This window comes from Bombina bombina, chromosome 6 (genome assembly GCF_027579735.1).
Source record: "Bombina bombina isolate aBomBom1 chromosome 6, aBomBom1.pri, whole genome shotgun sequence".
Taxonomy (NCBI): domain Eukaryota; kingdom Metazoa; phylum Chordata; class Amphibia; order Anura; family Bombinatoridae; genus Bombina; species Bombina bombina.
The window spans coordinates 1,091,813,301-1,091,827,951 of NC_069504.1; the positions used below are offsets into that span (position 1 = coordinate 1,091,813,301).

General features: G+C 33.0%; 1 protein-coding gene across 2 annotated transcripts in view; it reads left to right on the top strand.

Annotated features, from left to right (window-relative positions):
- FBLN1 (fibulin 1) overlaps positions 1-14,651 on the top strand; it is a 281,252-nt gene that overhangs the window by 123,475 nt on the left and 143,126 nt on the right. For both annotated transcript variants that reach the window (XM_053719006.1, XM_053719007.1), the window contains exons 10-13: positions 2,712-2,840; positions 9,841-9,966; positions 11,843-11,962; positions 13,196-13,327. In XM_053719006.1, coding sequence (XP_053574981.1) covers positions 2,712-2,840; positions 9,841-9,966; positions 11,843-11,962; positions 13,196-13,327 — 507 coding nt within the window. The remainder of the gene's footprint in view (positions 1-2,711; positions 2,841-9,840; positions 9,967-11,842; positions 11,963-13,195; positions 13,328-14,651) is intronic.

A 14,651-nucleotide genomic window follows, 5' to 3' on the forward strand; every position in this document is an offset into this window, starting at 1 on the left:
AGGAGATATGTGCAAAATAATGTAATACACTCTAGTAGCTAAAAATATAGAATTGAGAGCACATTAAGGGAAGAAAATAATAGAGTTATATGTCACTTATAAACTTACAAAAATGTATGGAATGGAAAGTATATGAACTGGGTGAAAAATGGATAACACTTTATAGCAGCAGAATAATTTAACAATTTTCATCTCTCAAAGTTATCAACATCAATGGGAGCTCGGCCATCAGTGGCATAAAGAACCTGAAGACCTATCGAGTCGGCCTTTATTTCTTACTGAAAGGGACAGTCAACTCCAAAAATGCTGGATAGATTATCCCTTTATTACCCATTCCCCAGTTTTGCATAACCAACACAGTTATATTAATACACTTTATACCTCTGTGATTACCTTGCATCTGAGCATCTTCTGACATCCGCCTGATCACATGACTTTTTATTTATTACCTATTGACTTACATTTTTAGTCAATTAGTGCCGTGTTGTTCACAACTCCACGGGACAGAGCACAATGTTATCTATATGGCTCACATGAACTAGCAGTAGCAAATAAAAAAGCATGTGATAAGAGGCTGTCTGTAGTGGCTTAGAAACAGGCAGAAATGTAGAGGTTGAAATGTTATAAAGTATATTAATATAACAATGTTGGTTGTGCAAAGCTGGGGTATGGGTAATAAATGAGTTATCTATCTTTTTAAGCAATAACAATTTTTGTGTTGCGTGTCCCTTGAAGTCTAGCCTTATGCATTCCGCAGGCATTCTTAAAGTCCATCACAGTCTTTGGCCTTACCACCTCTAATGTTCTTCTTTATTCCATGAATTATTTACATGATGTGTAAAGTAACACTTCCGCAAGTGACTTCTGAATTTACTACTAGTTTCCTTTGCGAGATTTCATGTGTTGGGCACTTATCACAACTATAGATGTTAATGGAACGCCCACTAACGATACACTCGAAAAGATAAGTCGCATGTGATGGACAATACATTACAATCATTATCTCGTATTTACAATGAAATCCATTAGCAACATAACAAACATCTGTAATTCTAGAGCACTGTGTCTATAAACCCCCCTGCCACACCCAGTGTGTACTTCCCCATTTTATACGTTCATCCTACTCTAGTCTTTTACAAAATCCCTTTCTACCGCTCCTTATTTTCTGCTCTGCATTACCCCCTGCAACCCCTCTCTTCACAAATTGTTTAACCATGATTTAAAAAATATTCTGTAGCCATTTGGAAATTTTGTGCTATTTCATATATTTTGTACAATATAAAACGTTTCTTGTTCAACTCAAAATCATTTCAACTATGTTTACTAAAGTGAGACTTCTGTTTGTAGCAAGCAGACGTGAAGTTTATTCATTATATCATTTTACTATAATCTTCACAACTTCTGAAGAAGCCCCAACTGTTGGAGTTGGACCTCTATATTTCACTGTAGAAAATATTATTTAAAGGGACAGTATACACTCATTTTCATATAACTGCATGTAATAGACACTACTATAAAGAATAATATACAGATCTAAAAATCCAGTATAAAACCGTTTAAAAACTTACTTAGAAGCTCCCAGTTTAGCTCTGTTGAAAGGGTTAGCAGGAACACCCACTGCAAGTGGTTCTATAGCAAAAAAAGCAGACCCCCCCCTTCATCTGCATATGAAAAGACTATTTACACAAACAGGAGCAGGCTGGAGTAGGCATACATCAGTATTCTCCTAAAACTTTGGGGCTTTGTTAGGAGTCTGAAAATCAGCGCAATGTTATTTAAAAATAAGCAAAACTATACTTTTTTTTTTTTTTTTTTTTTTAAATGCTGTATAGGCTATATAAATGGATCATCTACAAAACATTTAATCAAAGTAAAATTCTAGTGTATAATGTCCCTTTAAGGGACATTAAGCTCTAAATGGATTTCGTGCACCTCCCTCTAATTCTGAGTTGCGCCATTTTGGAAACTAGGTTACACTGCAGGTATCTGAGGGAAAGTTGCTGCACATGTGCAAACACGTCAGAACTGGAATGCAGGGAAAGCTAGATTTCAACATGAGGACATCCATGACTAGAGGGAGGTGGGGTAACCTCAATACTATGCTTATAACGTTTTTGGGGTTTCATGTCCCTTTAAAGAGATATAAAACCCAAAGTTTGTACTTCATAATTCACATAGAAAATACAATTTTAATTAAATAACTTTCTAATTTACTTCCATTATTAAATTACTTCATTCTCTTAGTATCCCTTGTTGAAAGATCAGCAATGCACTACTGGGAACTAATTGAAGACATCAGGGAAGCCAATGTAAAGAGGAATATATGTGCAGCAACCAATCAACATCCAGTTCCCAGTAGTGCATTGCTGCTTTTGAGCCTACCTAGGTATGATTTTAAACTAAAGATACCAAGAGGACAAAGCAAATGACATAATAATACATTGGAAAGGTGTTTGAAATTGTATGCTCTAGCTGAATCATGTAAGACATGTTTGGGATTTCCTGTCTCTTTAATGAATTGGCTGCATACTGTTCACTGGTTGGCATGTGTAGAAAGAAGCCGTTTAGCTAACAGAAGTAAATTGGAACCTTGTTTACAATTGCATGCTCTATATGAACCGTGAAAGAAAGTTTTATGTCCCTTTAATTGTGTGATTTTTTATTATATGTTACTTTAGACTTAAACAATAACAAATCTGTTTTCTGTATAGACATAAATGAGTGTGCCAGTATCCAGAACCCATGTGGTGAGGGGAATACGTGTCTGAATGTACCAGGTTCCTATCGCTGTGACTGCAGCACAGGATTTCATTTTGATTCTCTGAGTCGCACATGCATTGGTAAGTTGGTGGCTTAGCGCTTTGTTTCCTAATTTCATCAAATATACTTATTGTTTCCTCGTTTATTCTAATACACATATTGTTTCATCATTTATTCTAATACACATATTGTTTCCTCGTTTATTCTAATACACGTATTGTTTCCTCGTTTAATCTAATATACATATTGTTTCCTCATTTAATCGAATATACATATTGTTTCCTTGTTTATTCTAATACACATATTGTTTCATCATTTATTCTAATACACATATTGTTTCCTCGTTTATTCTAATACACATATTGTTTCCTCGTTTAATCTAATATACATATTGTTTCCTCATTTAATCTAATATACATATTGTTTCCTCATTTAATCTAATACACATATTGTTTCATCATTTATTCTAATACACATATTGTTTCCTCGTTTATTCTAATACACATATTGTTTCCTCGTTTAATCTAATATACATATTGTTTCCTCATTTAATCTAATATACATATTGTTTCCTCATTTAATCTAATACATATATTGTTTCCTCGTTTATTCTAATACACATATTGTTTCATCATTTATTCTAATACACATATTGTTTCCTCGTTTAATCTAATATACATATTGTTTCATCATTTATTCTAATACACATATTGTTTCATCATTTATTCTAATACACACATTGTTTCATCATTTATTCTAATACACATATTGTTTCATAATTTATTCTAATATACATATTGTTTCCTCATTTATTCTAATACACATATTGTTTCCTCATTTATTCTAATACACATATTGTTTCCTCGTTTATTCTAATACACATATTGTTTCCTCGTTTATTCTAATACACATATTGTTTCCTCGTTTAATCTAATACACATATTGTTTCCTCGTTTAATCTAATATACATATTGTTTCCTCATTTAATCTAATATACATATTGTTTCCTCATTTAATCTAATATACATATTGTTTCCTCGTTTATTCTAATACACATATTGTTTCCTCATTTAATCTAATATATATATTGTTTCCTCATTTAATCTAATACACATATTGTTTCCTCATTTAATCTAGTACACATATTGTTTCCTCATTTCATCTATTACACTTATTGTTTCCTCATTTCATCTAATATAAATATTATCTCATTTCATCTAATATAAATATTGTTATCTCATTTAATCTAATACACATATTGTTTCCTCATTTAATCTAATGTACATATCGTTTCCTCAGACCTAATTACATCTAATATACTGTACATATTGTTTCCTCATTTCATCTAATACACATATTGTTTCCTCATTTCATCTAATACACATATTGTTTCCTCATTTAATCTAATATACATATTGTTTCCTCATTTAATCTAATATACATATTGTTTCCTCATTTAATCTAATATACATATTGTTTCCTTATTTCATCTAATACACATATTGTTTCCTCATTTCATCTAATATACATATTGTTTCCTTATTTCATCTAATACACATATTGTTTCCTCATTTCATCTAATATACACATATTGTTTCCTCAGACCTCATTTTATCTAATATACACAGTTTCCTCATTTAATCTAATATCATTTCATCTAATATACATATTGTTATCTCATTCATCTAATATACATTTTGTTTCCTTATTTCATCTAAATTACATATTGTTTCCTCATTTAATCTAATATACATATTGTTTCCTTATTTCATCTAATATACATATTGTTATCTCATTTCATATAATATACATATTGTTTCCTTATTTCATCTAAATTACATATTGTTACCTCATTTAATCTAATATATATATATATATATATATATATATATATATATTTTTTTTTTTTTGTTTCCTCATTTCATTTAATATACATAGTGTTTCCTCATTTAATCTAATATACATATTGTTTCCTCATTTCATCTAATATACAAATTGTTGCCTCATTTCATTTAATATATATATATATATATATATATATATATCATGGTTAAGAAAGAGAAGAGAGAAATCTAGGAATGTAATCCTAGTTAAGAAAAGACAGGGATTTCAGCACTCTTTTTAGAAAATAAAGCTCTTAAGACCAAAATATGTTTTTAAACAGTGAATTCTTTAATCCAATTGTGAACAGAGAAATCTTCCAGCTATATGTACACCACTCCCCCGGTGGAAAGGACTCAACACTTATAGTATTCATTAAAGGGAGTTTGAAAAGAAAACAAAATTTACTTCTAAATATACTAGAGTTAATAATATAAACCTGACCGGTCAGGGGTGCACATTTAGTACATGGATAAACAGCCAAACACTACATGAATTTGTAGATTGACACCTATATATAACCTCTACACCCTGCTGCTCACAGAACCCCTTTTTAAAGAGGTATAACCTGGGCAGGTATAAAAGAATGGGATCTAAGAGGTTAACTAAGGGTATCAGGAACAGAAGCAGGTCACAGCTTATTATCGCAATTACAATATGGTATGCAATGTATAGCGTATAGTGGTATACAGACATGAAATGTAAAGCCTTAAAATCGAGACTCACTACACCCAGCTGCTCACAGTACTCCAATTAAGGAGAGTATAGTACCGGGCAGTACAAAAAGTGGTAATATCTACCAGGATCTAAGTGATCTCTAAGTTAGGCTTTATTTACACTCAACAAAACACTTTTAAGCGACTTTTTGCAATAAATACAGACAGTATGTGCCCTTATTATGCTTTTCGGTATTTTGTTAGTTCGTCATGCAAAGCATTGCTGTAGAAAGGAATAAGCAGAAGTGTAGAGTTGTAGCATAAAGCACAATGCGTGATATCTTCTTAATAGTGCTGTGATCGTGGAAATGCTGACATGTAAAGCTGCATGCAAGGAAACATTGTAGCAAGCAGAAGAGAAAGCAGTTCAAATGCTGTTAGTTAGAAGTTCAGCTTAGCGTATGTAAAACAATGTTGCTATTCTTGGCAGCTATTGTAACAGTACCCTTAGATTTCTTAGTAAATATATTCCTCACACAGCAATCAGACAATGCAGTTTTCACAGGTAACCATATTTTTTTTCCGACCGTAGTACACTTCATATTAGTGAACCTTGCTGTGACACATACGACCTTGCTTATTCATTCAGACGTATCACTGTGGCATAGTGTGTCCTAGTCAGGGCCGGATTTACATCTCAGGTGGCTGTAGGCACAAAAACCTGAAGCGCCCCCCCACCCCCCCAGAAAAAAAGTGGAAAAAATTAGGACTTTTTTTATTATTATTTAGGACAACTAAAAATAAATATTAGATGTAAAATTACATTTTCCCTTTTATGGAGATACACAAATACATACACCAATTGCAATATTTGTTGTAATGGAAGCTACACCAAAAATCAATATTCACTTGACTCAAATGGCCATACAATTTCTATTATGTATAACAAAAACAAATCATGTTAAACTTTTAATGCAAAATATTCTAAAGAAAACCCTATTTAAAGGGACATAAAATGTGACAGTTTGCTGGGCATTTTATAATTGCACTAGTGCTTGCACAGAAGTGTGTTAGCCTCTTACAAAAGAGTTAAACACATAGTCAATGTCAGTTCTGAGACAGCAATACACATCTGTGCAGACCCAGATGGGCTCATAGGACATGTTTATTGACAAGCCATTAGTGTATTGCTTTTCTGGAGATGACTTTGACTATGTGCTTAACATTTTGTTGGAGTTAAACACAGTTTTGTGTAAACAATAGCAATATTAAAACTAGCAGCATGCAAGCTCATCACCATCAACAACCTGTGCAGCCAGTGGAAGAAAATATAAAATGTAGGTATTTTTTTCCACTACATGAAAAAAATCTTGTAAACTGATATTGTTGGTACAAATACACACAGCTGTTACATTTATTTTGTTCTGAAATATAAATATAATATGATGTTGCTCTCAATGGAAAACATGGAATGTTGTAGATTATATGTAATCCAGGGGTCAACAAATGTGTTTAAAATTAGAACTTAGAAATTCAATTTACCACACTTACTTGATAAAAGAACAGATTAACAATTTTTAATGTGATGTGTGTGTATGTGTATATATATATATATATGTGTGTATGTGTATATATATATATATATATGTGTGTGTGTGTGTGATGTGTGTGTATGTGTATATATATATATATATATATATATATATACACATATACATACATACAAACAAATATGCCATGTGAGTTGTTTACACACATACACATTTTACAGCCTTACAGTCTACAAACTTTGTTGTCAAAGTGCCCTAAAGGCTGTAAATCACAATTGGCAGCTTGTAATAAAGAGCAGAGCAGCTAGTCCCACATAACCTCCACACCTCCAAGGCCTTTATAGAACAAAAACATTCATCCTGAAGCAGAATTTAAACTCCTGGCTATAAAAAAGGAATACAGCACATAACAAGTGAATACACTGCAACCCTCTCTGGTAGCCAAGTGGTTAAAGTGCTCTGCTTGTTATGTTTTCATTCTAGGCAGCATTAGAAGCCTTGTACAGTCCTAACCTGTTCTGAAGCTTTCATTCCTCAACAAAAAGTTTCTGCACCACATCAGCATGGAGCTTGGCTGTGTGAGGCAACAGAAGTACATAAAATAAAAGTGAAACTAAACATGCCTGGCGAAAATGGGAGGAGTTTAGTTTTAATCTTTGCCCCTCTCTCCTTCATGGCTCCCTCCACTGCTGTAACATATTCCCAATGAAACACTCGACTTTGTAGGCACCTGGCAGCATAATTCTTACTAAAATAAATGCCCTCATAAAAAAAAAAAAAAATTTTTTTTTTTATTACTGACAGGCAGGCGCCCCTCACTGCAAGGCGCCTGTAGGCACATGCCTACTGTGCCTAATGGGAAATCCGGCCCTGGTCCTAGTCGTTTCTCCGATCCTCAGAATGCCGTTGTTACACTTCTGTATATTGCACCGCAGGTACCATCATTATTATTAACTCTAGTATATTTAGAAGTAAATTTTGTTTTCTTTTCAAACTCCCTTTAATGAATACTATAAGTGTTGAGTCCTTTCCACCGGGGGAGTGGTGTACATATAGCTGGAAGATTTCTCTGTTCACAATTGGATTAAAGAATTCACTGTTTAAAAACATATTTTGGTCTTAAGAGCTTTATTTTCTAAAAAGAGTGCTGAAATCCCTGTCTTTTCTTAACTAGGATTACATTCCTAGATTTCTCTCTTCTCTTTCTTAACCATGATAAATAATTTGAAAGGGTCTGCACCATTACAATTACAATACTGACAGAACTAGAAGTTTTACTGTCGGTTTTTCATATAAAAGCTCTTTTACAGCAATTGCGTTCCCTCTGATATTTGTTATTATATATATATATATATTGTTTCCTCATTTAATCTAATATACATATTGTTTCCTCATTTCATCTAATACACATATTGTTTCCTCATTTAAAGGGATACTGAACCCAAATTTTTTCTTTCGTGATTCAGATAGAGCATGCAATTTTAAGCAACTTTCTAATTTACTCCTATTATCATATTAATGTGTCTTTGTTCTCTTGCTATCTTTATTTGAAAAAGAAAGTATAGAACCCTGGGCAGCACTTGTTTATTGGTGGATGAATTTATTCACCAATCAGGAAGAACAAACCAGGTTGTTCATAAAAAATGTGCCGGCATCTAAACTTATATTCTTGCTTTTCAAATAAAAGTATCAAGAGAATGAAGAACATTTGATAATAGAAGTAAATTAGTAAGTGGCTTAAACTTGCATGCTCTATCTGAATCACAAAAGAAAATGTTTTGGTTCAGTGTCCCTTTAATCTAAAATGGGATTGTGAGTTTAATAAAAGTTGATAAAAAAAATATAATGAGTCAGATCAAGCAAACACTCAGATTTCAATCAATCTGTTGAACATCAAAATCACTATTGTATTCTCTTTTACTAAAAGGACAGTTTACCCAAAACATTTCTCCCCTTCAATTTGTCCCCAATGATCCATTTTACCTGCTGTGTATTAAATTGTTTGCAGGTAGCTCCTTTACCCTAATTTTGGCATTTGAAATAGCTGATTTAGCCTGTGGTATCCCAACCTATCCTGAAAGTTTCTATGCTGGCAGGCAATGTAAATACAGCCAGCAGAATAAATTACACTCCCAGTGGGGTGCAGGATAGTTAAGTAATAAAATGATAATTTTCCATTGTTTTCTCTAATTGAGCTTTGGTTATCAGACACATAATATAAGGAAGCAAGTGTGTGTACACAAAGTGATAACATAATGAGATCTGATTTTATCTTCAAGCTCAACCCATTTTAATAGGTTGTGATTTAAAAGCACAAAAACAGCTCATTCATATACACAAATAAACCTGAAAATGCACTTTCTCATACATTTTATACTCTGCAGCTGCTATAACAAGTCATTAAAAATACATTTCAATCATGAAAGTTTAATTTTGACTAGACTGTCCCTTTAAGGGGAAAACAATTTTACAGTATACTGTCCCTTTAAGTATACATATACAAATATTGCATTATTTTAAAACCAATACTTATTGCTATTGAAAGTGGCAAGATATAGTTACCAAACAATGTACTCAAGATTTAAGATAAGTCTTTATAGTAAAAAAGTTATGTATATATCAATACATTAGCAAATCAGCCATTTTTAGATCCAAAGTTGAGTTCCTGTTAATTATACATTAGCAGTTTATTTAAGAATAAATCTAAAGACTAATGCAAAAGAAGTATTTATGAATGATCGATAATATATAACTGTTATTTGTATTTTTATATTAGTTTGTTCACTGTACACTATTTTAGTTTTATAATTTTATACAGTTGGAAAATATATGAAAGATCATAACATATTGCATTTATATAATTTTAAACTGTTAGAATATAATTCATTTGAAGTTACATAGTTCAGGTATTATTTTCCCTGTAATCTGTATTGCTTTATCTGCACCAACTTGCCTCACCATCTCACCGACACATTTATTTGCTTTTACCATAGATATTAATGAGTGTAGAACATACGCTGGACGTGTCTGTGCGCACAAGTGCGAAAACACCGCTGGATCCTATTTCTGCAGCTGCACAACAGGGTTCAAGTTGTCATTGGACGGCCGCTCTTGTGAAGGTGCCGTGGTTCATTCCTGAAACAAACTCTATATGAAACGGAATTTCCAATAGCATATAAGGAATATTTGTTTTTACTTGTTTCTAAACATCTTCTGAGAGAAGAGCAAACATATTTTGTTCTAGTAAAAATAATTCTAAATATCTGTATCTCTCTGACTGTGCGTCTATCTATCTATCTATCTATCTATCTATCTGACTGTGCGTCTATCTATCTGTCTATCTCTTTGACTGTGCGTCTATCTATCTATCTGTCTATCTATCTATCTATCTATCTATCTGACTGTGCGTCTATCTATCTGTCTATCTCTCTGACTGTGCGTCTATCTATCTATCTATCTATCTATCTATCTATCTGACTGTGCGTCTATCTATCTGTCTATCTCTCTGACTGTGCGTCTATCTATCTATCTATCTATCTGACTGTGCGTCTATCTATCTGTCTATCTCTCTGACTGTGCGTCTATCTATCTATCTATCTGCCTGACATTTAGGAAAAACCTGAAATGTGAGATATTTTCAGCAGAATATGAGTGAGGCAGAATAAATCTCACATGAAAAACTAATCTTAAAGAAACATGAAAATCACAATTTTTAAAGGGACACTGTAGTCAGATTTGTAATGGGTATGTCACACAAGTATACATGTAAATAAACATTTTTGTAATTGGGATGCTATATTAAATATGCACCGTTTAAACAATATATCATTTTGAAATAATTAATTTTTCCAAACCCACTTAGTTGTCTGCCGTTACGGATTCCCAATCCGGGCTGACAACTGCAGTTGGAACATGGCGACTCTGAGACGCATTGCGCATGCGCGAGTTAGCGCAACATCATAGACTTCGCTGCGCAGTTAATGTCATCGTCCTGTCAGCTATCATCTTGGCTTGAGTGCCCCAATGCGCGCATGCGAGAGAAAGGAAATGTTATTGCGCATGCGTTGAATGCCAATAATATATGTAACTAATATGCAAAATCAAGAGATATGATTGGCGAGTTTGTTAGCCCTTAGATGGCCCACATTTGTGGGCTGGATGACGTGATGTCATGGCCATAAAATAAAATATACTTTTACGGCAAAAGGGAGCTTCGTTACAAACAATAAGAAGGTACTTTACATTTATATCATATTTTATATGCAAAATCTATGTTCCGTTTTAGACTTAAAAAAAAAAGGAAAGTAATCCTTTAAACTACTTTTGCAATGTACAACTTAAAAAAAAAAAAACAACCCTTCCAATTTATTTATAGTTTCAAAGTTACTTCTTTCTCTTTGAAAAAGTAAAATGTATATTTGAAAAAATTGTTTTTTTTTTAATTGTATGTTGTATATGAATCATAAAAGGTTAATTGTTATGTCCCTTTAAAGGGTTATCAATATTATATATATGTCTGTGTACTGATGAATGTTACCACTGAGGGAATGCATATAAAAAGAGTCAACTTCTCTATATCCCTAAGCCAGCTTAATTTTTTTAACTATTTGAGCTGCTCCGATTCTTTTATAACTTTCCTAAAATAAAATAAACATTGCAAATACCATCATCACAATATAGCACAGCCAGATCAGACACCTGTCCTAGCAATATATAGCAGTTTATTCTTGTACATTTTATATAAGTTAAGAATCACATTAAGTTTTAAAGTTATGTTTACATGCAGAGTACTCATGTATAGTTATGTACCCTTTGTCTATTCACATAGGATTCACTTACAAGCACTATTTTTATACATTTTATAGTATATCATGTTATTTAATATACATGCATATGGTAAAACCCAAAGGCGAATTTATAAAAAACTCCCATTTGTTTTATGTATGAGTGTAGCATTGTGAGTTTTTGTGCTGAAACTGTTCTCTATCTACTCAGATGTGGATGAATGTGCCGGTAATCCTTGTAGCCAGGAATGTGCCAATGTCTATGGTTCATATCAGTGCTACTGTCGACGTGGGTACCAGCTGAGTGACTTGGATGGCATTACATGTGAAGGTATTGTACAATTGTACAGAGCTGCAACACACTCCACTCTAGTCCAACTGCACTCTACCAGGGTTTCAAAATTAAAATAAACAGATTTAACCTTTTCATGTATATAAAACAATCTCTTATATGTTTCAGTTTGCTCTTTAAAATGCATTTGTATTGAAGTTTGTTGACCTTTTTAAAGAAATGCAATTTTTTTTCTTCGTTCCATCTAAAAAATGGCATTTTAAATTTAACTACCTTTTTTTAAAAAGTAAACACATTTTTTTCTGTATTCTTGGGGTGTACGGCTGTCCATCAATGGATCTGAGGAGGTTTTCCCTATTAGCCAATGAGCTTCAATGCCATGGACAAACTGTGCACAAAACACACACTTCATGTTATCTTCAGTATCAAGATAAACAGCTTTTTCATACTTAAAATATTCTGTCTATATACTGCTCTTCCATATGCCTAATATATTTTTTTTAGTTTAAATTTACAAATGGAATGGGATTTGGTCCCATTTCTCAGGAAATGTTAGTCTTTATTAGAGATGCTGATTCGTCGAGTCATTTGATATATGAACAACTGAATATAATATTGGTTGAAACGGATGAAATACAAATGATTGCGAGACAAAATCGATTTGTTCATTCGTTCATGCTGTTAGGCGCTATAAAAAGGTGCAGGAATGGGGGAAGGAGGTATATTGTTTAGTTAATAAGCTCCTTTATTATAATGATGTACAGGGGGTCTTACCATTCATTTGTCCGTGGTCCCTGTCTAATATTGCCATAATATTACTAGTGACTGATGTTAGGGACAGCCGGTCAGGCACTAAATGCAGGAGTTTAGTCACACAGGAGTTGTATGTTCTTTTAACATTGAAACATTGGTTCTTTTAATTGTTTGAATCCTATAATGTAAGATTTGTGTTAATATTATTTGTCTATATTAGCTGTTCCCATTGGAAATAACGGTAATTAATCAGAATCCAATGTTCGTCCGAATTGAATGCCTTCATTGAATGGTTCAGCCGAACCAAATGATTTTAAAAATCCAAAACAAATTTTTTGGATGAAACTTATTTTTCAGCCGTGTACCCATGTCTAGTCTTTATATTTATTATTCGAGAATGTATATTATATAACAATAATGTATTAGTATATTTTATTATTAACATAAATGTACATGTATATAGACTATCTAGGCTATTTACATATATATAATTCTCGCCGTTTTCGGACTCATTGGCAGATATTGATGAATGTGCGCTGCCCACTGGAGGTCACATCTGTTCATATCGTTGCAACAACGTTCCTGGAAGCTTCCGTTGTTCCTGCCCAGCAACTGGATACACACTTGCACCCAACGGACGTAACTGTCAAGGTAAAGGATTCTTTATTGGTAAAATGGGTCCTGTGTTTGTGATCAATTCAGAACCAATGACTGTATCTGTGTTATGGATATTTAAGTACATTTTAGTCTGCTCAGTGACCCAGATGCATTGCAATTCACTGGGTCTGCAAGTTAGGATCTTGAAGAGTTGCCATAGAAAAGACAATGTGCTGAATTTCTATATTGCAGCATCTACCAAGGGAACTGTTGCTCCCTGCAATGCTAACAACTCTCTATAAATTGAAATCACATAGCAATGTGTTCAGTATGAATTAAATGGACGTTGGCCTGATGCATTGGTAAATTGTAGGAAGGGATGTTAAACAGTAGTTTAAAGGGACAGTCTATACACCTTAGTCATCTTTAAGTCTTAATTTAGATTAGGCTGCAAATAGCCTCCTGGACCTTTTCTATATCATGCAGCAGGAATGGTAAAAAAGTTATTTTAAAATAAATATTGTTTCTGGCCCCTTTGAAATGGCTGCTCCACCCACTGATGACATCACAACCTGAGCTGCATTAAGTGCTTCAATAGTTACAAAAGACTCGCTCAACAGGCTGTCAATGCTATTCAGCAGAGTGACTAGATGTAGCCCAGATCGTGATGTCATCAGTGGGCGGAGCTTGGCAGCCATTTCAAAGTGGCCAGAAACAATTTTCATTTTAAAATAACTTTTTTACTATTCCTGTTGCATATTATAGAAAAGGTGCAGGAGACAATTTGCAGCTTAATCTAAGGTAGGACTTTAAGATGACTAAAGTGTAGACTGTCCTTTTAATGCTTGATAGAATGATGTGTTCAAAGCAATAATTAACCTGAGTCTTATGTAAATTATTATTTTTTAATTGCATTAGTTGTGTAAATATTTCAGATATAAATGTAAAGGTTTAGTTTCTATAAACTAATGGGTGCAGCCATGTTGGAACTTTCCCCTTATCTATCTCTTTTGCTGAGTACAATTATGGACATTTATAAATCAGGCAATAAAAGAGAGTGTCCAAACAAGGCTGTGGGGAATATAGGATTGCTAAAGGGTTTATTTAACAGGTTTTCAGCTTTCCACACAGCCTTTCATACGTACTCTGTTTCATTTCCTGTTTTATACCGGACCCTAATTGTACTCAGCAAAAAGATACAGATAAGGAGAAAACCTAGGTTCCAACATGGGGATGCACAGTACTATTGAGAAAAACAACAATTTTCAGAGTTAAATTACAGTTAAGGAGAACAAAATAAATAATTAAAATATATTGTAAATATTTTTATTGCACGTAAATAAAAGGGACATTATATGGTAAATGAATGCTAAATGTA